This window comes from Hypanus sabinus, chromosome 2 (assembly GCF_030144855.1).
Source record: "Hypanus sabinus isolate sHypSab1 chromosome 2, sHypSab1.hap1, whole genome shotgun sequence".
Lineage (NCBI taxonomy): Eukaryota > Metazoa > Chordata > Chondrichthyes > Myliobatiformes > Dasyatidae > Hypanus > Hypanus sabinus.
In genome coordinates, this window is record NC_082707.1 from 42,714,452 (window position 1) to 42,739,467 (window position 25,016).

The following is a 25,016-nucleotide window of genomic DNA, read 5'->3' on the forward strand; positions in this document are numbered from 1 at the left end:
CCTCCTTAGCTGTTAACCCAGCATCTTTCAAGTTCTCATCAGCCATTCGTTTCTTTCATCTCTAACGTCTTTCAACTTCAATATTCCATTCTTGACAGAGACCGACTCCTTCGAGTGACTCACTGACCAACACTTCTCTTTCATCATAAAAACGATCTCAGAGGGCTTTCAAATCTGGGGCAGCAAGGTGGAACCTCAAGTTATCCTGCAGCCTCTTGAATATGGTCAATGCGAATGAGTACTTTCTTCCAAAATCCGAGCAAAATCAGAAAATTGTAACTCAACATGCGGTTGTACAGCAGCCTTGTGTCACTTCTTGTTTCGCTGCATTCGCATTCATTGTCTATCATGTCCTGGAGAACTTGAATTATCTCCTCAAGGTACTTGTTGATGGGCTTCACTGCTTCTGTCCTTGCACTCTACCTGGTTTCGGACTTCGACTTAACAACCACAGGCACGGCATTTTTCAGTTTTCTCCCCAGTGCTGTGTTGAACGAGAGAAAAACATGTAGACAGCTTTGATGGTTGCAAAAAATGTAAACATCATTGTATCCTGCTTGGCTGCATGTACACCCACCAAGCTGAGTGAGTGATTGTCGCAATTCACAAATACTGCCAGGTTGTTTTACTCACTTATTCTTTGATGAACACTACTTATATGTCCAGCCATCACAGCAGCATTGTCATAGCACTGTGACCGACAATCTTGTAGCTCCATTTCGTCCTTCTCTTGCTGTTTCAAGATGTCTTCAACTAAGCTCTCAGCATCCTTCTGGCTTATCTGGATAAAACCAATCAAGGACTCTCTAATACGGACAGTTTTCCTCCCAAAATCAACTTCCACATACCTCACTACTTCTGACATCTGCTCACGGTATGCCTGATTATGAGTCGAATCAAACATGAGACCATAGTACTTGGCTTTACGAATGCTTCTCAGTAAACTCTGGTGAACAGTGGATGCCACCATGTGGATGAATTCGTTCTGGACACCCGGTGAAAGATAAGACGTAGATCCAGGATGACTTTACAAATGAGTGAGGTTTTTTATGACAGGGTCAAAGATGGCCAGTAGTTCCAGTAAGCCAAGGAAATTAACCACATTGTAGTCATCGCCTAGCTGAACCGACTCCCTGTGTCCTCGCAAAGTCAGGTTCTGAGTCACAAGGAATTTTATGGAGTGAAGGATTCTCCTCAAGTTATCCCGCCACCTCTGCTTTTCCTTCTTAATCTGTGACTGAAATACCGTGTCAATAACCCCTCTGTTTCCAGCTAAATTTCTTTCCACTGTGAAGCATTCCCAATGATTCTTGGCAATTTCATGAACACTAATCCTTTCAGGTGGTTTCCACTGGTTGAATCCACTTTCCTGCCCCAATGAGGATTGATGGTCTGACTGGGAATAGAGAAGACAACAGATACAAAATGCAGAATTTTTAGAAGGGGAATAGACCAGCCATGAGTGAGTCACTTCCTCACCACGACCATTTCCCAATTTCCTTTTGAATCAAGTTTTGTTCATTGAGTGGTTATTTGTTGGTAGGAAAAGCCCCTCACTGTTAGAAACATCGAAAACCTACAGCACAATACAGGCTCTTCAGCCCACAAGGTTGTGTTCTGGAAATACTTCCAATGCAGCTTTATTATTTCTGTTCTCAACGCATCAGGCAGAATTGCTTTTCCAGTATCCTTGTTGAACTTGAGAAGTCCAATGTCATGTTGTTCAATCACTTCTGGTATGACAGTTTGAGGCTCTTTGACACCATCCAGTTCACTAAATTCAATGCCGTCAGGTTCAATCTCATCAATAAACTCAACATCACCACCACCATCGTCTTCCGCTCCTGTCATACCCATGTTCTCTGTGGCAGTCTCACTCTTAATTTTGTCATACTCAGATTTATCTGACTTGACTTCCTCCTTGGCTTGTGATGCATTTGTACTTGATCCACCTTCGGATTCTAATGAACTTGTAGCAGGTGTAGGTGACTCCATGGAACATGTCGAACTACTTCTTCCAGGCTTTTCAAAGAAGGACATGAAGAACTTGCTCGACTTCTTGTCTTCCGCCACCTCAAACTTTCATCTCTTTCGTCCTTCTGCTCCACTTTCCTTCTTCTTCGTGAAGAAACATTTCATGGTCTTCTTACACAATGCTCTGAAATAAGGCCATCCTAGTGCTTCTCGCCCATGATAATCAAAGACAGATCATACATCTGAAGAAAATTCTTTTTCCACTATCCGAGGATGGCTTGTCTGACTTTAATAGAAACTGCTCAGTGGTACCCCCTTCAAGTGGCACCCAGGGCACATGCCATACCTGCCAAACTTTAGACACGCCACTGAGTTGCAAGAACTCAGCAGGTCAGGCAGCATCTATGGAGGGAAATTGGCAGTCAATGTTTAGGAGAATGAACCTTCAAGGTTCATTAGAAACCTTTTCTCGCTGTGCTGAGCAACCATTCACTCTCAGACTCTGGAAATGAACATATTTGATTACATCATACCTTTTTAGTCTGGAAAAAAATTACCCTTTTACATTTGAAGATCAACTCCTGATTGCCCAGTTCAATCTCAGTTGTAAGTTGTCTTAAGACAGGCTGATGCCATGTCCCTTTCCAACTGGGCTAAATCATTTTCTTGTCTGGTATCTTCCACCATCTCCCACATCAGTATTAGAGCATGGTTCTTGCCATCCTGATTGCATCAAGTTCAATACCCTTGAAACCCCTTGCATCTTTGATATAGTCTGCATGCATATCCTTGCCTGGCCTTTAATGATTATTTATTGGTGCAACAATCAATCTGCTGGAGGAAGTCAGCCAGTTGAACAGCTTCTGCCAGGGTATGGGTATCGTCAATATTTTGCTTCAAAAACATTCAGGAACCAATGCAATCTCACAAGCAATTTTTGCAAACTTTTTGATCTAGAGGGAGCACTAACAATGATCTCAGGAGGCTTGTTTTCATTATTTACATATACTCTAGTTTTTCCACATATATTGTGATAGAACTGTCCCAGACCAAAACACACCATAAGATACTCCTCAATTTGTCTACATCTCCAATCCATCGAGGTCTATTTGTTTATACAGTGATTAACACACTTCCAAGATTGTTGCTTCAAGATTCTCTTCTGAGCTGTCCATAGTATCAGTTCCCTTTTTTGGAATCAAAGTGTCACAATTAAAGCTCCACTGGGTCCTCTTCCTTAATTTGACCGATCGTTATTAAGCCTCAACCAACACCATTCTATATTCTTCAATGCTCAAAGATATCAAATTAGAGACCAGAGAAGCACAAGATTTAGCTAATATTTTAAATATTATACAAACTATGAAATAAGCATAATGACATACAAGTTTTTGATAAAATGTGGTTTATTAGCAAAATTATTTTACAAAATTCCATCATATTTTTTAAAATACTTCTTTTTAATTTCAATACTTTAAAATGCTTGACATACTTAGGACATCAGACAGCATCTGCAGAGAGACAAGGTGGGTTATCATTCAGGTGATGATCTTCCACCAAGTGAAAAGCAAAAACTTGCAGATTTTAGAAACTAAAATAAATCTGATGGAAGGTTACATACTCTACTTTAATGTCAGACCTTCTATGACATACTGCACCCTACTGCTACAGTCACATAAAAACTAGAAGAAGCCACATGACTCTTTGAACTTGCTCTTTCATTCATCAACATCATGGTTGACCAAATGCCTTAGAGCCAATTTTCTGCACCATATCCATATTTTTTGATCTGCTTAATACACAGAAATCTATCCTTGAATGAACTCAGTGAGCCTCTAGGGTAGAGAATTCCTGTGATTCATCATCATCTCTATGTAGAAGTTTTCATCTCAATACTAAATAGTCTATTCCTCATTCTGAAACTGTGAACAGTGATTATGGAGTTGTACCTAAATTCATCCTATTGAGTTCTGTAAGATTAAAAATAAATTCAGTATCTTCTGTCATTCCTTTAAACTCTATATATTAGAGTTCAAAGGAATGACAGAAGGTAATGAATTTATTCTAATATAAAACCAGAAAATGCTAAAAGTACCCAGCAGGTCAGGTAGCATCTTTGGAAAGAGCATTTTTATTTATGTTCTTCTAGAGCAGAGGTTGCAACCTATGGCACACGTGTCCAAAATAGCATGAACAAAAATATTGTGGCACACAGCTTTATACCTCACCCATAATAAAATGATTATCTTTACTGCCAAATGAAGCAGTGAAAATATTTTACAACCCAAGAGCAGTGAGGTGTTTACATAGGCAATGTCTCAAGCCAGCTTGGTGTTGGGTAGACAGTCATAAAGACATGTGATCTTGGATGAAACATTTTGAAATCCTTGCAGATCTGGTTTAGCTAGTAAATGGTTACACTACAATACAATTAAAGATCATGCTATTTTTCAATTGTCCTTTTAAAAGATTAACCTTTGAACATGTTTTCTAAAATGCTTCATTTATTTCAAACTGTGTTAAAATTTATCAATAAAACAATAAACACAAATAAGCAACAAAGTCCATCATTACTGTTTACTAATTCATTAATCAATCGTAATCTCTGCTCAAAATTATCATGCCACATGAGAGATTTCTTTTTAGTTTATCACCACCCCTGCTCAAGCTAATGCAGTCCGAATCTAACAAATCTCTCCTCTTGTAGCAAACCTGTAACTAATCTAGTGCACCTTCAGTGCAGTTCCTTTTTGACAAGTACAGAAGAACTGCCCATAAACTGAATATTAGTTAAGTTGAAAGTGAACAACTCCCTCCCTACCCAAATCATAAAGTGAAATCTTAAGCCATGACAGTTCTTGGGGAATAGTTTGCAAAGTGTAGACCAGGGAAAGCCAGAGTAGGAGGTTACCAGCAAGTGAACTGTCATTAATGTTTGTCGGAAATGACAGAGGAAAGCTGATCTGCTAATTACAGAAAAAACTATCAACAGGTTTATGAAAGAAAACTGCACTCAATATTTCACAAAGACACTTTTAATTCTCCACTCAACCACTCTTGTAATAATGACCAGCATATCATTTATTTCCCTAGTTGCCTGGAAAAGCTGCATTTGGCTTTTACTGAATAATGCACAAGGTCACATAGATCTCTCAGATAGCAACATTACATATCCTCTCCCTATTTCAAAAATACTCTGCTTTTCCAAACTTACCATATTATATAGCATATGCTGTTCTTACACACTCATCAGTTTGAAGCCTCTTTATATCCTCCTCCTCCTCTTCCTTCCTAACAATCTTTCTAATATTATATCATCAGCAAACCTGGAGGTTCCATTTGGTGTCCTCAGCTAAATATTTGAAGCAAATTGTGAATAGCTGAGAACTGGACATAAATCCCTATGGTGTGCCATTAGTCAAAGCCTACTTCTCTGTGGATTGTCACCTTGTAGTGGTGGAGAAGCTTGTGTGGTCCTGAGATCCCGAGAGTGATGCCGTGGCGGTAAGGTCGAGAGTGAGGTCCCTAACAAAGAACAATCCAACCAAGATCTCAACGGTGTAACAGGCAGACAAAGTTACTTCAAACTCAACGGCTGTGAAGGCGGATGAAGGCTGCAACAAATCCATCAGCTCCAATTGTCATGTTTTCCATGCCATTGGAATCAGTTGATTTATGAAGTATCGTGTGCTTCTTGGAGTGCAACATCGAGTCCACTTTAAACAAATACATGCATAGGCGTCTTTGCTCTGTGGGCTACATCTTAAATAGATCAACAGAAAAAAGACCTTCATCCGCGACCTCGAGGGATAGACACAACGAGTCAAAGCCTACTATCCGAAAAAAGGGCCTCAGACTGAAACATCCACTGCTTACTCTTTCCCATAGATGCTGCCTGGCCTGCTGAGTCCCTCCAGCATCTGCAGATTTTCTCGTGTTTAAGAAATTGCAGTTGCCAACGTAGCCTGTCTATCATGGAAACCTGCCTCCTCTCAGTGACTGTGTCTACACATTACACGACCTTGGGAAGGCACCCAAGATTATCAAAAATGCCTCTCACCTTGTCATTCTCTCTTCACCCCCTCTTCCATCTGAAAGAAGATCCAAAAGCTTGAAAACGTGTGCCATCAGGCCCAAGGACGACTTCTATGCTGTTGCTTTGCTTGAATGGACCCCTGAATGATAAAGTCTTGATCACTCAGTCCCCTTCATCATGGCCCCTGCACCTTAATTGTTTGCTTGTACTGTACTTTCTTCTCTGACTGTAACACTATATTCTGCTTTTTTGTGTCTCCACCATTTAGTACTACCGCAACGTGTGTTGGCTGTCCATCGTTCCCAACAAAGCCGTTTGTTTGTGCAGCTCATCAAAAGAGCTGTGTGGAGAAAAGGCTCTGCGGGAGGAGTTTTACAGTGAAAAGGCTGTTGCATTGGGGCAGCTCCACTCTCTCGGCCTTAAAAATCTTGGTCCAATGGTACGAAAAATTGTCACAAGACTTCCTTGGCTGCAGTGGATAGCCATGACATCTTCTGTGCCTTGAAATGCCCTTTGTTGTCTACAAAGCATTGCAGTGCTACCTTCTTGGCCATTGAGTCTTGTAGTTGATCTCATCTGCCCAGACCGCTGGAACTGGCTTTGCATGCTGGGGTAGGCATATCCCTATCTCTCCTGGCTACCCTCACTTGGTTTGGCCCCCCTGTTGAAGCAATGTATGGGGGTGTAGCCATTGTCGCATGTAAAATAGTTACTTGGAGCCACAGGTGAGAGCTGGGTGGCAGGTGCGGACCAAAAGTGAAGAAGCTGCCCCTAGGTGGAGCATGATAAGCCTGCCAGAGGTGCTACAATGGATCTCATGAATGAACTGATCTGTTTGGATGGCATGCATGCAAAACTTGTCACTGCATCAATAATAAAATAATTCCCAGTCTTTGCTTTCTGTCCAATAACTACTTCTCAATCCAGATCAGTATATGACATTCAACCATATATGCTTCAATCTTGCTCACTAACCATCCACAGACAGCCTTTATCGAAACCCTTCCAAACATCCAAATACATATATTTTGCATACAATACATATAAATTACATAATAAATATAAACATAAATTGCATACATCAGAAAACCTCCAGCAAATCAATCAAACTAATTTTCCCTTCATAAATAGCTAAATACGTGGATAGGAAAGGTTTACAGGGCCGTGGGTCAAACACAAGCAAATGGACCTGGCTCTTTGGGCAGCACAGTCGGCATGGATGATTTGGACCAAAAAGTCTGTTTCCATTCTGTATGACTCATGATTCCTCCTGGACAACTCTATTCTTCTTTTCAGCTATTCTGTTACTACATACTTTATAGTACTGTAGCATCTTCCCCACCACTGACATTAAGTGAAAATATCAGTAGTTTGCTCTCTCTCCTTTGATAGGGCAGCATTTAGTACCACTGAATCCCAGGCACATTCACTAACTTTATAGCCAACCTTCAGAATTCCAAGATGTGGATTATCAAGTCTTTTTGACATATCAGGTTTTAGTCTCAATAGCTTATCCAGTGCTTTGACAATATTTATTTATCTCAGCTCCTTGGTTCTCTAGTACTTCGGTTTTTATGGAAGAAAATAAATACTGACAGACAAAAAGGAGTTGTTCAAATATTGCCTTTATTTTGTCACATGTATATCCAATGGTAATTCCTTTACCATTTCCTTATTCTCTATAATAAATTCTTTCCTGTTTAGCGACCCACATTTACTTTCCTTCAAAATTCACGATTCCAGGTCTATTTCTTGCACATTCCTGGTTTTCACTAGTCCACCACTGCCCCCTTCACTATCCTGCCTCGCTCGGCTCCTTGTCTTCACTTTATAACTCACGTTTTTGACTAGGGTTACCATCTCTTCCAAAGTCGCCTTATGATGTATGGGTGAGGCATATTTTTTTTTACAAGAACACGGAAAATCATTCTCGTAAACGAGTTCCATAACCACCCCAAGCTGAAATCCACACTAGCCTTCCGACCATTGAGGACATCTTGGAAAACTGATGCCTCAAGAAGACGGCGCCCATCATTAAGGACGCTCACCATTCGGGATATACCCTCTTTGCATTGCTACCATGAGGGAGGAGGTACAAGAGGTTGGAGACCCAGAAACCCTTATGAAGAGCGTACTCCGGTCCGCAATCAGATCCATGAACAATACCTCGTCACTCCTCTTGCACTAGCGGGGCATAAGGATGCTGAGGGAGCTCCGGCGACGCTTCAGCCCATTGGTCCCTGCCCTGACGGAAGTGTGCTGGCGCGGTGTTTCCGGTGCGGGGCGGGCGGACGGGCGGGCCGGGCCGAGTTGATGATGTGGGAAGAGGTCGGCGTCGGGCTGTGGGCTGTATTCACGGGTTAAAGTGCGTTACCAGCCGTGTCGTCGAGGAAAGTAAAACCGGTCGCGTTGGTCGGCGGGACGGCGTCTCCCGCCGGCTTTATGTGGAGCCATGATTCGCTGGATACGGCAGCAGCTGGTAGGTTCGGCTTGTGAGGGCTGTCGGTGGGATGAGCCTGTGGCGCGGCTGAAACCCTCGGGTGCCGCTTCCGACTGGAGCGTTGCTCCTACTTTCGCCGGGGCTTAAGAGGGCCGGGCTGTAGGCGAGAGAGTTGTACAAACTACCACTTGCCATTCTGCGGGTGGAACCGCAATGGCTTCTCACACGGATCGAGTAGTTCCTGGTGGTGGACCTTTGCAACAAGATAGATAATTTCACTCAGACTCTAAGTTTATTACAGGTAACCTGAGATAATTAAACATGGTTATCATTGATCGTTAATGTCAGCTCGGTTACCAACACCTGCTGCTGTTTCCGTCACTGAGGTTCTGCAAGGGTTTATTCGATATTGTTCCGCTGTCATGTACCACTGTATGAGACTGTGGTAATGAAATGCTTTCATTTCACAGTTGCAATACAATATAATTACAGTAACTTGAGTTTAGTTGACAACAGGTGACATTACATATTAAAATGCCAAATCAAACTGCCCAGGATTGTGATTCGACATGACAAATGTGCTGTTGGCTTCCAAATACAGTTTGCATATAAGCATTTTTGTATTCGTGATGCTACTCATCTCTTTGAAGTGTAAGTTTCATTATTGTTGGAGAGCAGTCTATTTTGTGGAAGTACAAGTAACAGATGAAGCAACAAAATGACACAAACAGCACCACAGAGAAAGACAGGACTAAGCCTGCCATCCTTCACTCCTGGTACATTGTTCTTCAATATCTCTAAACCAGGGTTTTCAACCTATTCTTTTAAGTCTTCATGAATCCCTACCTTAACTGAGGTGTCTGTGGACGCCAGGTTGGGAACCCCTGCTCGAAACCAAACCCTCTAAATTGGCTTCTTTTATTATCTATTAAATTTTTGATCAATATTTTTCTGAAGTTTGCCATTGTTGACTTTGTGGGATAGTGCACAAATAGGCCATTATTAGGCCTGACTTGTCCATGCTGCTTCCAACCTAGATCTATTTAGTGTCATTTGCCCTATAACCTTCCATATCTTTCCACTCCATGTACCTGCCCAACTGTCTTTTAAAAGTTGTTATTGTACATGCTTCAACCACTTCCTGAGCAGCTGAGTCACATAGAATTCACCCTTTTTGCGTATGTATTAAAAAAAAAGTTGCCCTCTCAAGTTCCTCTTAATGTTTTCCCTCTCACCTTAAACCATTGATCGTGTGGATAGTCAGAGGCTTTTTCCCAGGGCTGAAATAGTTGCCACAAGAGGACACAGGTTTTAGGTGCTGGGGAGTAGGTACAGAGGAGATGTCAGGGGTAAGTTTTTTACTCAGTGGTGAGTGCATGGAATGGGCTGCTGGCAAAGGTGGTGGAGGCAGATACGATAGGGTCTTTTAAGGGACTTTTAAACAGGTACATGGAGCTTAATAAAATAGAGACTCTAGGTAAGCCTAGTAATTTCTAAGGTAGGGATATGTTTGGCACAACTTTGTGGGCCAAAGGGCTTGTATTGTGCTATAGGTTTTCTATGTTTCTATCCCTTTTATTTCTTGATGCACCAACTCGGGGGTGGGGAGAATAAGTGTATTCACCCAACTTATTCCTCTTCTGAATTTATAAACCTCTATAAGATCACCTCTCAGTCTCCTACACTCTAAGGAATAAAGTTATAGCTTGTCCAACCTCTAGATAACATCACAACTCCTAGCAGCATCTTGAATCTTTTCTGCACTTTCTAATTCCACAAGCCTGTTGTGTAGAAGTGCTTACAGGCATTTTGACTGAACTGCCTTATGTAAACTTAAACTTGTAGCTCAACGTTTTGGAAAATAACCTTGCATTCTGAATGGTTCATGAGCCGATGAACACTACCTCACTGTATTGCTCTATTTTTGCACCATTTATTCTCTTAATGTAATATAGTATTTTGTATGTACTGTATTGCAGAGCATCAAATTTCACAATATGTAAGTAATAATAAACATGATTCTGATTCAAAAGTTAATTTTCTGCAGGACATAATATAGGAGACAATTCATATCAATTGTATGGTTTCAACAGATTAAATAAAGCAGGGTTTGAAAACAGGATGTGCCACTTAGGTGGAAAATAGTGGATGTCAGAGTTCCTAGCTGTTAATCATGAATTTACATTATGACACATTAAAGTTTGATAATACACTATGACAGCTGATATCATAACACAACTCTCCTAATGATAGTAAATAGGATATAAGAGGTGGGTGGGTATGTGTTGAATGATAGTTTAAAATCAGATAGTTATAAGCATGTGGTGCTGTGGCATTGTAATTGGCTATCCTTGTTTTAATGTTATATAAACATATGCTTGGGTGAAGTATGATAGTATATACTTAAATAACTACATTGAAATTAATTTAGCTCAATAAAATTGTTTATACTTCCTGTGATGCATTTAGAAATCACAGAAAGATGTTGGACAAATTGGCCAAGTTCAGTGATCTCTATAGCATCTACATATGTTCTCAAAGCTAATTTATTTACCCTTTCATCTATTAAGAGCCTCTCAATTTGCATTTTGTTGGCAACCTAGTAAACCTAACAGGTTATTATTTACCATTTCAATTCACTTTTAAATGTTAGTACAGCTTGACATCATAGCCAGGTAGTAATGAATTATTGTTTGTGTTATGTGGTGTCTTGAATATAAATTATAGTTGATATACTCATTGGAATGAGTATTGAGTCTTTTGTTATTTATTCTTCCCAACTATTGTGTGATTTTGAACATTTCCATCATACTGACCTCTCCCCATCTGATAATTAGACAATCCAGTTGTCATAATAATATATTCAACCCTTGATTCACTTACCTAGGGCTCCTATCTCTAATTGCAATAAAAAAAGTTTTATAAAAATTCATCAAATGAATCCTACTGTTTTTAGTGTTCCTATGTATAGAGATCAAAATTGTTACCCCATCAAATTGTTTTTCACTTATCTCGTGATCGTAAATAATTTTGTGATCATAATTATATTTCATTATTGCTCAATCAAAAAAATAAGTCATTTTTGCAAACTGAAAAGTAGCTGGAATTCTAAGTGAGTTAAAATTGTATGACAGCTATATTCTTAAAAAAAAAATTAGGAACCTTTGCATTTGATAAATGTTTTCTATTATTCAGCTTAATGTTTTTAGCTGAAGAATTCATTGGGGAGAAGAACAAGTCCCACTTCAACTGGATATATCTGTTACAGATTTTAGTTTGTTCTTTCCCTGACATTTCAGAGCTGTTCACTTCAAATAGTGAAATTATGTGGATTTGGACACATGTCCATTTGATCATGTTTAAATAGAGTAATGCGTTTGGCCTTGGTCGCATTTAATGTAGCAGTAAAGATTTGTAATTTTAATGTGAATTTGGCGACCATTCATGGATTAGTTTGATTCCCTTTTGGTCAGAATAAAGGTGTAGCCAGAATATTTGTCAACTAATTTCCTTGAAAGTTGTAAATACCACCAATGAAATTAAGACCACCAACATTTTACTTAAGCTTTGTCTGAAAATGAGTATGTTTAAGAATACATTTGTTTCTTTTTACTAATGCAGCATTAAATATGCATACATTGTATGTATTCTTTCTCTACTCCTAGTGCTTTACTGGTACAATGAAGATTTTATTTAATGTCAAAATTATCTTGTTTAAGATTGTTTTGATGTTAATATCCATGTCGGTTTTAAACAGTTGTAAAGGGCACAGTAATGTAGCAGTTAGCATAATTCTATTACAGCACCGCAGCGATCCAGATTCAATTGTTTTTTTGTAAGGAATTGGTACTATTCTCTCCATTAATGCATGTGTTTCTACTGGGTGCTCAGGTTTCCTCCCACATTCCAAAGACATGCTGGTTAGTAGCTTAATTGATCACATTGGTGTAATTGGGTAGTATGGGCTTGTTGGCCTGATACTGTATGGTAACAGGCTCTAACTGTAACAAGTAAAAATAATTACAGTACTGCAAACAAAAACTGATAAGCCCCATGTTCTTTTACTACTTAATATTTGCTTGTTTAAGAGACCTTAAAGTGTTCTTAGAAGTAAAATACGATGTGGTTAATGATAGGAGCTCCATTTTAAGTCCTTCATCACATAGTTATGCAAGAATGTAAAAATTCTGGGGATATGATGCTTGGCATGTACAAAATTAGGTAAAATCTGAAAGGTTTAAAGGTAAATATGCCCTAAAATGTTGAGATTTATGTACTGTACTTTTCCCACATAATACTTGTATTCACCTATCGAACTGCTACCCTTTCCTGAAATGTAGTCTGTTGTTGGTGAGATGATATATTCTCTTAAACTATGACCAAATCACTGATTCATGGTGATCTGGGAAATCTCATTTTGAATGCACTGTCCACATGATGGGCATTCACTGTCTGGGACCAGGGAGCTTTTATGTCAAGCTCAGCTTTCTAACCATGGTAGCTGTGAACTTCTAGCGATTAAACAGTTGTTTTTGAGTAAAAGGACAGCTTTGCAAATAAACAGCACTGTCTATAGAACACAAGATGATGGATTCTACAGCATAACGATGATTGCTCAAAAGATGCAGTGCAAGACTTCGGTATTCTGTTACTTGCCCTGTATCAAACCAGGCAACGCCGGCTAAGTTATTTAGTTCGATGAACTTTGCAGACTAGAATGATACTATCTCTTAGCACATCAAATAGCTGATTGATTGTGTACTGAAAGAATCAGCTTCACAATATTAATTTTGGGTTTCTAGAAACTCTGTCCCCAGAAGCCACCTGTACGAAAAGATATCTGAAATATTATCACGTATGTTAAGTCACCCAAGTGGCAGAAAGTAAGGGAACAGTCAGACTTGTTAGGAATGATTTAAAAAACAATGAAAAGAATGTCAGAAAAGGCGGGTGAACTAAAATCCATTCCTCTGCCTTTGATTTCTGCAGTGAACAGTACACCGTCAGTATACCAATAACTGTCTATATTGGATAGGGCTTAAGATCTTCATTTGAGTTTAAAATTTTGTGGTCAGCAAACTCAATGCCATCACACACATTATCAATTTTTGTTTGAAAATGCAAACATGTATTATTGTTTTATTGTTCAATGAAGTTATTCTGATGAACTTTATTTTTTTTTAGACATTTGAGAGGCTCTTAAACCATACACAGCAACATACAAATGTTATCTTTATTGAAGGAGAGCTTTGAAGGCAACGGTTGCTAGCAGAAGGTTAAACATGATTTGTTTCAGTGTAAATGTGACTGCAACGTGGCATCCATTTTATGAACTACTAAAATAGCAAAACCAAGGTTAATTAAGTTTAAAACAAAATCCAAACTTTTCTTATTTAATTCTTTTGTTCCTCTGCATTGATGCTGCAGTGTGGGGGTGATAGATACAAAACTAGAATCTGAGTTCACATTCTATTGGCAACCTAACCAAGCTTTATTATCGTGTCTAAAGGAATAGGTCAATGTTAATTTGAACAGGTTTTAGACTTTCCTTCTCCCAAACAAAAGAGCAAGACTTGAGAAGCAGGAAAGTTATGCTAAACCTATGTTGAACTTTGGTTGGCAGTGGATTTATGGGTGGTTATTTATTATTAGGAAAAGACAAATTAACCATTTCTCTTTTTGTCCAATTCAGTGAAGAAGACCAAGGATTAATTTAATAGAGGCCTTTAAAATGATGTGGGTTTAATAGAGTAGATGTAGAGAGATTGTTTTCACTGCTGGGAATGAGTTTAACTAGAGGTTTTCACTATATACTCAAGCAATAAAATGGGAAATTCAGCAAATAATTCTTTATCCAAATTGTGGTGTGAAAGTAGTGATTGAATTATATTTAATGGCATTGAACAATTATTCACAGATTAAGGAGATAGACGTTTATGTTGACAGATTTGAATGAGGAATGGCATGATACTAGATCAGGGTAGATGGGCCAGTTGTTTGTTGCTGTATGGTATATTCTCCAATCTGCTCAGATTGCAAGTGGTAAATGGAATTCAATCCTGCAAATTGAGTTGGTGCATTTTGGGAGTGCAACAGCACAAAAGAATACATTGTGGGAGAGTAAAGGTTTGATGGAAGAGGGTTTTGGAATATATTTACCCTCAAGGTACTAGATTAGTTTGATTGTATGACTTAAAAAGGCTTGCAATTAAAAGGTCAGGGAGTTAGGCAAGTACTGCAAGTGCATTATTTAAACCACAGTATGAGTACTGCAGACAATTCTTGTTAGCATATTATGGGAAAATAATTGCACTGAAGAGAAAGGAAAATTGATTTTGAGAGTTTGCAAGGGCTGGAAATTTTCAGTTTTAAAGGAAGATTGGGTAGTTAAGAGTTTTCTTTGGATCAGATGAGGCTGAAGGAATTCAGTTTTTTGAGATTTATGAACTGGGGTTTTAGATGAGAAGTAGGTGGGACTAATTTCCATTTGTAGAAAAATCAAAAACTAAGGAGCATAGATTTGAAACATTGAGGGCAAAATGGCAACAAAAAATTCTCCCAGTTGTGGGATGTGGATGCTTAACAGGGCATCAGAAGCAGAAAATTTCATTATCAAAGTATAAATGCATATGCACATAGAGCTATGATGTGCAAGGCCATAGTGCCTAGTCCCTGCTTCTCCCCCTGCTCTTTCTACAGGCCTTTTATAGCACATCTCTGATGTGATATGTTACCTGTCTTGATTGCTCCTTGCATTGAATGTTATTTGAGTTCTCTCCTATCAATTGTTTTGGGGTATTTTCCCATTTTAAAAAATGTTGCTGTATTGATTTTATTTAAAAACTATCCTTATTTCACACAACCTGTGGGCTGCTTATACATACTGTGAGTTGGACGAAGTCTGCTGAATACAACTGAGGGAAATTGTGATGGGCTGCTTTCCCTGCATTTAAATTTAGCATTCTCATTTTAGTTCTATGAGACAGAATTAACAGACAATGCAGATTTTAGTGTGTGGCCACAGTAAACAAAGAAATCAATATAGGTTTATCTTAATGTTATTTAAAATAAAACTTGCACAAAAAACTCTAAAAGCTGATAAATTACTGGAGCTTGAACATCTCCATTCCATTATTTTAAAAGAACTACTACAGAATACTGGATGAATTAGTTGCCATCCATAAAACTGTATAGATTAGGGAACAGACATTGCAGATTCTCGGATAACCCCATTATTTAATTGAAACGTCATACTGCATGGAAACAGTCCTTTTGGCCCACCAATTCCACACAAACCATCAAGCAGTCATATACCTGAATCTTGTGCTTATCCCATTTTTTCCCCCTCACAGTCTGTGAAATTGCTAAAGTTCTGACATTCACCTTTACACTAAGGGTTTATTAAGCTACCAACTTGGAATGTAACAGTAAAATGAAGATCATTGCAAAAGCTCAAATGGCCGCATTAAAAATGTGCGATCTCCACTTAGACGGCACCCAATGTCAGGATTAATCCTGGATCACTGGAACTGTGAGGGAAAACGAAAGCGATAAACATACCATTTAACCTTGTGATGGAAATGTTGGAGTTCAGTATAAAGGATATGATAGGACTACACAGAAAATAACAATGGGATTAAGCAAAATCAACATGCAAGGGAAATTGGCAAACATACTCGAGTACTTTGAAGATATAGCAGGTAGAATAGGCAAGGAAGAAACAATGAGTGTTGGATTTTCAGAAGAGTTTTGTTAAAATGCCATATGGTGACACTGTGTGCAAAATTAAAGCTTATAGAATCAAAGGTTATAAATTTGCCTCAGTTGAAAATCTGTTGAGAGATAGGAAGTAGCGTAGGGATAAAGTGGGACTTTCTCAAGGTGGCAGATGGTGATCAGTGGGGGTACCATAGAATCCCTAACTATTCACAATCTTCTTTGGATAATTTAAATGAGATAACCAAATAAAATGTTTCTAAGTTTGCGAATAAACAAAGTTTAAGTTTGTGAGCTGTGAGGGAAACAGAGCTTTCAGATGTTTTAGGCAAATTGTGCAATTGGGCAAATGTACGTTGGATGTATAATGTGAAGAACCCATGATTTTTCCCAGTATTATTCTACCGGTAATAGATTGGGGAACTGTGTGTAAAGGAACCCAGGTCCTCTTTCAACAAGTTATTGAAAGCAAATGTGTGGGTGCAGCAGGCAAAATATGTGGTCATCTTCTGTGCAGAATGTTTTAATTGCAGCAATGACATAAACTAGATCTTTTTGAAATCACATCTGGAGTACTGTGTGTATTTCTAGTCTCTTTAGCCAAGAAAGGATATTCTTGCCTTAGAGAGAGTACAGCAAATGTTTCCTGAGGTAACATGACTGTTGTAGGAGGAGAAATTGGATTTACAACAATCTTTACAATATTGAGGGGGATTTCATTGAAATGTAAATTCTGACAATTGATTAGATTGGAGTTAGTGTTGGGATGCAGAGTGAGATTTGTAGAACTGAAATCAGGAGAAATTTCTTAACTCAGGAGGCGATGAATTTATGGAATTCAGTTCAGCAGAAAGCAGTTGTGACCAAGTTACTGGATATGTTTGTTTAAAAAAAAGAAGGAATATCGTAGTGAGTTGGAAAATGTTTGAATGGTAGAGATGCTAGAAGGGCCAAATGAACTACTGTTCTTTTTCCATGGTTGTATGTCAAAGTGACTGAATTGCCTTTGTGTCACAGTGGTAAAAGTGAAGTCGAAGGGTGCAAGGTGATCTTTTGATAAGGTTTATTTATACAATTTCTTAGGAGAAAACTAGTTGTAAGCGGTTAGAAGTATACAGTTGTACAGTACAGAAATAAGCCATGGTGATCTTTTTGCCCATCCACGTCAATGCTATTTGACTGCATTAGTTATGTATGTTTCTAAATCCTGGCTATTTAAGTGCTTACCTAAATGCCTTTAAAACATCATGATTGAGTCTAACTCCACACTTGCTCTGACGGAGTTCCAGATAGCAACCACTTTCTATGTGTATAAAAAATCTTTTAACCTTAAATCCACTTAAAGCTTCTTCCTCCCACTTTTAAGAAATGGCCTTTGCTACCCCTACAATAGGGGATAAAAATTAACCATCTATGCTACTAATAATTTGACATAAGTCTTTAAGGTTACCTCTCTGCCTCCTTTGCTTCAGAGGAAATAAACTTAGCCTTTCTGGTCTCTCTCCACAAAGCTTTATAATCTAGGCAACGTTCTTGGGAATCCCTTCTACACTCTCTCCAGCTCAATTAAATTCTCCTTATAGTCTGACAACCAGAAATGAATGCAATCCTCCATATGCAACTGAACATGTCTTAGTTCCTATATTGTGCTCCCACCTGTGAAAGCTTGTATGTGATATGCTTACTTCACCACCCTAACCACCTGTATAGCCACTTTTAGCAAATTGTTTTTTGTAATCCAAGGTCTCTCAATGCATCAACATTCCTTAATAGAATCGAATCGGGTTCATTTTCATTGTCTTAGCTACCGATCCGGACCTCAGTCAGTCTGGATCAGAGACAGCATCTCCAACACCATCATATTGAACACGGGCCCCCCTCCCCCCCACCCCCCCAGGGCTGTGTGTCAGTCCACTGCTGTTCACTCGGCTGACCCACGACTGTGCAGCAATACACAGCTCAAATCACATCATCGTGTTTACAGATGACACGACCGTGGTGGGTCTCATCAGCAAGAACGACAAGTCAGCTTACAGAGAGGAGGTGCAGCGGCTAAAGGACTGGTGCAGAGCCAACAACCTGTCTCTGAATGTGAACAAAACAAAAGAGATGGTTGTTGACTTCAGGAGGGTACCACTCCCCGCTGAACATCGACGGCTTCTTGGTAGAGATCGTAAAGAGCACCAAATTTCTTGGTGTTCACCTGGCGGAGAATCTCACCTGGTCCCCCAACACCAGCTCCATAGCAAAGAAAGCCCAGCAGCGTCTCTACTTTCTGAGAAGGCTGAGGAAAGTCTACCCCCCCCACCCCCCATCCTGATCACATTCTACAGGGGTTGCATTGAGAGCATCCTGAGCAACTGCATCACTGCCTGGTTCGGAAATTGCACCATCTCGGATCGCAAGACCCTGCAGCGGATAGTGAGGTCAGCTGAGAAGATCATCGGGGTCTCTCTTCCCGCCATCACGGACATTTATACTACACGCTGCATCCGCAAAACAAACAGCATTATGAAGGACCCCACGCACCCCTCATACAATCTCTTCTCCCTTCTGCCGTCTGGGAAAAGGCACTGAAGCATTCGGGCTTCCATGACCAGACTATGTAACAGTTTCTTCCCCTAAGCTGTCAGATTCCTCAATACCCAGAGCCTGGACTGACACCTTACTGCCCTATTGTCCTGTTTATTATTTATTGTAATGCCTGCACTGTTTTGTTCACTTTATGCAGTCCTGGGTAGGTCTGTCGTCTATTGTAGTTGTTTTTTTTCTCTGTTGTTTTTTACTTAGTTCAGTCTAGTTTTTGTACAATGTCATGTAACATCATGGTCCTGAAAAATGTTGTCTCATTCTTACTATGTACTTTACATAGCAGTTATGGTCGAAATGACAATAAAAGTGACTTGACTTATATGATGTGAATTTTGCTGCAAAGACATTGAAGTACTGCATTATAAGGTACATAATGCCAAAAAAAAGGAATAAGATGGTGTGCATTGGTTCATGACCATTCAGAAACCTAATGGCAGAGATGAAGGAGCTATATCTGAATTGTTGAGTGTAGGTCTTTGAGGTCCTATACTTCCTCCAGATGGTGAAGATCCTTACTAATGGATGTCGCATCTCAAGACATCACCTCTCCAAGATGGTCTCTGGTGGCGAGGACCGTGCCCATGGTAGAACTAGCTGAATCTACGACCTTTTGCAGCTTCTTGCAATCCTGTGCAATTTCAAATGTTTGGTGACGTACTAAATCTCCTTCAACTCCTAATAAACTAGAGCTGCTGGTGTCTTGATGATTGCATCAATGTGTTGGGCCCAGAATATAACCTCTGAGCTGTGGACACCCAGGACCCAAAGCTGCTGAACCTTTCCGCAGCTGATCCCTCAATGAGGATTGGTGTGTGTTCTCTGACTTCTGTTTTCCTGAAGTCCATAATCGGTCTCTCTGCCATTGAGTGTAAGGTTGTTGTTGTGACACGACTCAATCACCAGTCTGTCTTGCTCCAGTACACCTCATCACCATCTGAAATTTTGTTAACTACAGTGTTATCATCAGCAAATTTATAGATGGTGTTTGAGCTGTGCTTAGTCACCCAGTCATGAATGTAGCAAGGGTAGAGCAGTGGCTAAGCACACATTCTTGAGGTGCTCTCATGTCTGCTCTTGAGGGGATGTTTTTACTGATCTGTAATGATAATGGCAGCAAGATCCAGTTGCAAAGGGAGACACAGAGGCCTGGGTTTAGAAGTTTGGTAAGTAATACTGAGGGGAGGATGATATTGAACAGAGCTGTAATTGATAAACAGAAGCCTGGCATATGTTTTGTTGTTGTCTAGATGGTCCAGAGCAGAGTGGGGAGCTAGTGGGATTGCATCTGCTCTAGACTTGTTGTGGCAGTAGACACATTGGAATAAGACCAGGTTCCAGCTCAGGCAGGAGTTAATTCTAGCCATAATTCAACCTCTGGAAGCATTTTATTACAGTGGGTGTGAATGCTACCAGTCAGTAGTTATTGAGATATATCACCCTGTTCTTCCTTGGCTCTGAAATAAAAGCAGGTTCAAATCTCAGACTACAACAGTAAGAGGTTAAGGATTTCTTTGAACACTGTAGTCAAATAATTGGCACAGGTTTTCAGTAGCTGGCCAGATATTCTGTTGGGGCCTGCTAGACAACAGGTTCACCCTCTTGAAGGATGTTTTGACATCAGTCTCTGGTATTAATGGTATTGGATGCTGAGGGTATTCGCATTAGTGAAATGTTTTTCTCTCATTCAAAGCGTTCATGAAAGGTGTTGAGCTCATCATTGCCACTTATGCTGCTTCACCATATAGAAAATAATGGTATGCAGATCCTGCCGTTTTCGACGATTGTGTCTCCAAATTTGCATAGCATTGCCTTTTCGCTCTCACAATGGCCTTATGCAGGTCATACTTGGGCTTGTAGGGTTCTGGATCACCAGTACTATACATTACAGATTTAGTTATCAGTAGACTGTAAATATCCTGATTCACCTAGGAGTTCTGGTTTGGGAAAGCTCGGTATGTTCTCGAAGGCACGTGCTCATTCACGTAAGTCTTGGTGAAGCTGGTGACAGCTGTAGCTTCTTCACTTAGATCAGAAGTTAAGTATGTTTATATGATCCAGCCCTCTGATTCAAAGTAACCCTGTAACTGCTCTTCTGCCTCCCCTGATCACACCTTGTGGTCCTCATCATTAGTGCTACAGTTCTCGGTCTTTGCCTAGATGCTGGGACTGGAGATACAGCCAAGTGATCAGATTTGTGAAAATGAAGACATGGGATGGCAAGCATTCTCTATGGTGGTGTAACAGTGAGAGAGTGTATTGGCTCCTCTGATTCTGTGAGTGACATGTTGGTGGCAGTTCATCAGAGAATTATCAAACCAGCCTGGTTGAAGTCCCCTGCAATGATTGGGAAGGCATAGGCTGCACTGTCTCATGACTTGATCACAGTGCTCAGCTCTTCTAGTGCCATCCCGATGTCTACCTCAGTGGAGTATACACCACTACCAGAATGAAGGTGGAGAACTGCCCCGGCAGGTAGAATTGACTACACTTGTCTGCCAGATGTTCCAGGTGGCAAGAAAGGACTTAGACAGAACTAACACATAAGTGCACCATGATGTGTTTTAAATACTTGCAACCCAAGCTGGGTAGTAATGAAAGCTGCTAAGTTTAACTTAATTGCATATATTGTACAAGTCAGAATTGTCATGCTAAAATTATATGCTGGTTAGGTTAATTTTGAGCAGTGTGTCAACTTCTAGGCAATGGACAGAACTACTGGAGCTTCCAAGCATCAGAGATTGAAGATGCATTACTGTGTGCGTAAGCTTCAATAAACTAGTTGAATTATTTTTCATTTTTAAAATGCACGTTGAATTTTGTCGATTTCCTCGTGTTTGCTCATTGAATTTTGTCAGCTGTTTCCTCTTGCCTTTAAGCCTTCAGTCTCTATTTCCAAGACACTAACATTGCCTGGTATGGTGTGACACTTTTCCTTTGAGAAAGGAAATGATGACTTTCATAATTAGTTTTGGGAAAATAAGTTTGGATACTTTTTGTGGGTATTTAAATTTTAAAGTTGAAGTCTCTAATTGATATTTTAAAAAAATCACTGACAAATTTCTTCTATCTTGCAGGGATTTGACCCACCACATCAGAGTCCCACAAGGACAATATATGTTTCCAATCACTTCCCTCAGCACATTCATTTTGTTCACCAGAAGTTTCCAGACAACAGGATAATATCATCCAAGGTAATGATGAATGTAAACCAGTGGTTTACCTTAATCTTTTTCAAAACAGTATTTAGAAAATTTACTTCACAATTGCCTGCCAGTTTTAATCTTGTTAATTCAGCTTTTAAATGTTGAAGCATATCTGTAATAATTGGATAGAAATTATGGCACTGAAACAGGCTTATACATTGAGCTATGCCAATCTTATTACTCCTGTTGGAGGAATTTAGCAAGTCATCCAACATCTGTGGAGGGGAACAAACAGTCAACATTTTGGGTCTACATCCTTCAGGACTAGAAAAGTGGGAAGAAGCCAGAAGATGAAGGTGGGGGGAGAGGAAAGTATCACAAGCTGGCGGTGATAGATGAGACCAGGTAAGAAGAATGTGGGAAATGAGGTGTTGCTCCTTCATCCTCTTGGCCTCATCTTGGCAGTAGAGGAGGCCACTGGGAGATGCAGTGTAGTTCCTGTGTTTGTGAGACCCAACAGAGGTTGGTGGACCACTTCGTTAAGCACCTCTGTCTGCCGCAGGATCTCCCAATGGCTACCCAATTCAATTTGACTTCCCAATGCCATTCTGACATTACTTCATCTCCTCTTCCCCAACCCATGTTCCCTCTCACCTGGCCTCACATATCACCTGCCTGCTTGTACTCCTTCGCCTCCTCCCAATTTCTTATTCTGACTTCTACCTCCTTCCTTTCCAGACTTGTTGAAGGGACTTGACTTGAAACGTCACCTGTTCATTCCCCTCCATAGATAATATCTGACTTACTAAGTTCATCCAGCATTTTGTATGTGTTGCTCTAGATTTCCAGCATCTGCAGAATCTCTTGTGTTTACTATTCCTTGATCAAACTTTGTTGATGTATTCAGTTCTTTGTCATGCATTAATATGTTTTAAATATAGCCATGTGCCTTTACAAGAATGAAGGTATTTGCCTCGAGTATCGCACATTCTAACCACTCTCTGGAAAAAAGTGGTTGCTTCTAAATTCTTTCTTGAGTTTATTGTTACTTGTTTATATTTATATCCCCTAGTTTAGGGCTCCTAGAAAGCATCTCTCTTATCATGTCAAAAAAGAATTTTCCCTTGCCTATCAAACCCACAATTATAAAGGCCTTTTGTTGGACCACCTAAGAACCTTTTCCTAATAAGACTTTTTTTTTTCCCCCTAGCCTGGTAATACACAAATGTATTTCCTTAAAACATTTATTGAATAACATTTGGACTCAGTTCTCCTGTGCTTTCATTTGCATGAACAATTCAAGGAATTACATACTTGCTGAAATCTGAAAGTAGTCTAGTAATGTTAAAAAATGACACTCAATGCAATGACAATGATTTACATTTGTGCATAGTAGTGAGACTTTCCATTTCATGAACATTAGTAAGTAAATTCTGAGTTATTGTCACCAAAGATATTTGAAATAAATGAATGACAAAGGTTTTCACTTTTGCCTAAGAGGGGTAAAAGTGCTTTTAGTATGTTTGGTGCCTTAGCATGACCAGGGAACCGTGGAACAACAATGAAAATTCAGGGTAGATTAGTATGCAGAATTAGAACTGAGGAATTTTTTTTCTCTCCTTTGTTCTATGTAGGCAATTCAGATCTTTTTACCATTGTTAAATAATATTCATTTTTAAATGGAATGGGTGAAAACTAGGCCATACGTTGCTGTGTGCAATAAAACTGATAATCCACTGATTGCGATTTCCAAACAATGGTTCAGAGTCTAAATCACTGGGTTTTGTTTCCTGTTCTACCTGTAAACTTGGCAGGGCCTGTCTCCCAGATTCTCTTTAAATTTATTGAGACCACTGAACTGCTTTGATACTGCTGTGTAACTTGTTTTTTTTTAAAAGCTAATTAAAAGTGTCCAGGTGTATTAATGGGAGTAATAATTGACAGTGCAAAAAATTTTCCGGTCTAGCACCATAAGCCTAGAGAGTATTAGATTATCAGAGTTTATTCTATCTGGTTGCAGATTTCTGTGCGCAGAAATTTCATAGAACACAAGTTACTGACAAGTAAATTAAAAGATTGATTTGTATGATGTCAATGGAATGAAATGCCATGAATTTACTTACTTTTAACAATGGTTCTTTTTAGTTAGATGATTAAGTACATGATAATCAATTGCAGTGCAAAATTGCCTGCAATTTCTTAGAATCTGGGCAAGCTTGAAAGCATTTTACTACCATATCTTAATTAATATTGAAGCTTGTTTTGTAATTGGGTTATAGATAAGAATCCAGTGTTTTTTTTTTCCCCCCTTAAAGGTGACTTATTACAAAGTCAGTGTAGGTCACAAACACATTGACTCATGCAGTGCTTTGCAGTTAGTTTGATTTGCATAAATATTCATTTGGTATGTGCCATGTCGAATGACATGGGTGATCATGGTCTTTCCATGACCATAATTGTTCTTGGTAATTTTTTTTCTACAGAAGTGGTTTGCCATTGCTGCCTTCTGGGCAGTGTCTTCGCATGTTAGGTGACTCCAGCCAATATCAATACCCTTTAGAGATTGTCTGCTTGGTATCAGTGGTCTCATAACTAGGATTATGATATGCACCAGCTGCATGGCTTCACTTGACCCACGGGAGGGTGGTGGGGGGGGGTGGGTTGGTTGCTAAGCCAGGGCTTTACCTTGCTCAAGGGTGACCCGCAGGCTAGCAGAGAGAAGGAGCTCCTTCTACCTCCTTTGGTAGAGACGAATCTCCACCCTGCCATCCAGCATAATATAATTTGACACCAAACTTAAGGGCACTATTTTCAGATAATTGGGTATCCTTTAATTTTGTAGAATTTATTTTATATTTGTATTGAATCCTTTTGTGTTACATGTATACTTATTTTTTCTTTTTTTTCTTGCAGTACACAATTTGGAATTTTATCCCTAAAAATTTATTTGAACAATTCAGAAGAATAGCCAATTTCTACTTTCTTGTAATTTTTCTTGTACAAGTAAGTTTATCTGAAACCAAATGTGATGAATATTGTGGGTTGAAATTTCTTCCTGCTTTGGAATTAACTAACAATTATTAATTTATAAATTGGTCTTGCTTAAGTTCAGGTG

The 25,016-nt window shown here is 39.4% G+C and overlaps 1 protein-coding gene across 2 annotated transcripts in view; it reads left to right on the forward strand.

Annotated features, from left to right (window-relative positions):
* The first annotated feature begins 7,648 nt into the window (after positions 1-7,648).
* atp11b (ATPase phospholipid transporting 11B) overlaps positions 7,649-25,016 on the forward strand; it is a 151,702-nt gene continuing 134,334 nt past the window's right edge. The window contains exons 1-3 of one of the 2 annotated variants that reach the window (XM_059944854.1): positions 7,649-8,489; positions 21,833-21,949; positions 24,815-24,904. In XM_059944854.1, the coding sequence (XP_059800837.1) occupies positions 8,463-8,489; positions 21,833-21,949; positions 24,815-24,904 (234 nt within the window). In that variant the 5' untranslated portion in view covers positions 7,649-8,462. The remainder of the gene's footprint in view (positions 8,490-21,832; positions 21,950-24,814; positions 24,905-25,016) is intronic. The other variant, XM_059944848.1, reaches the window with a different exon arrangement.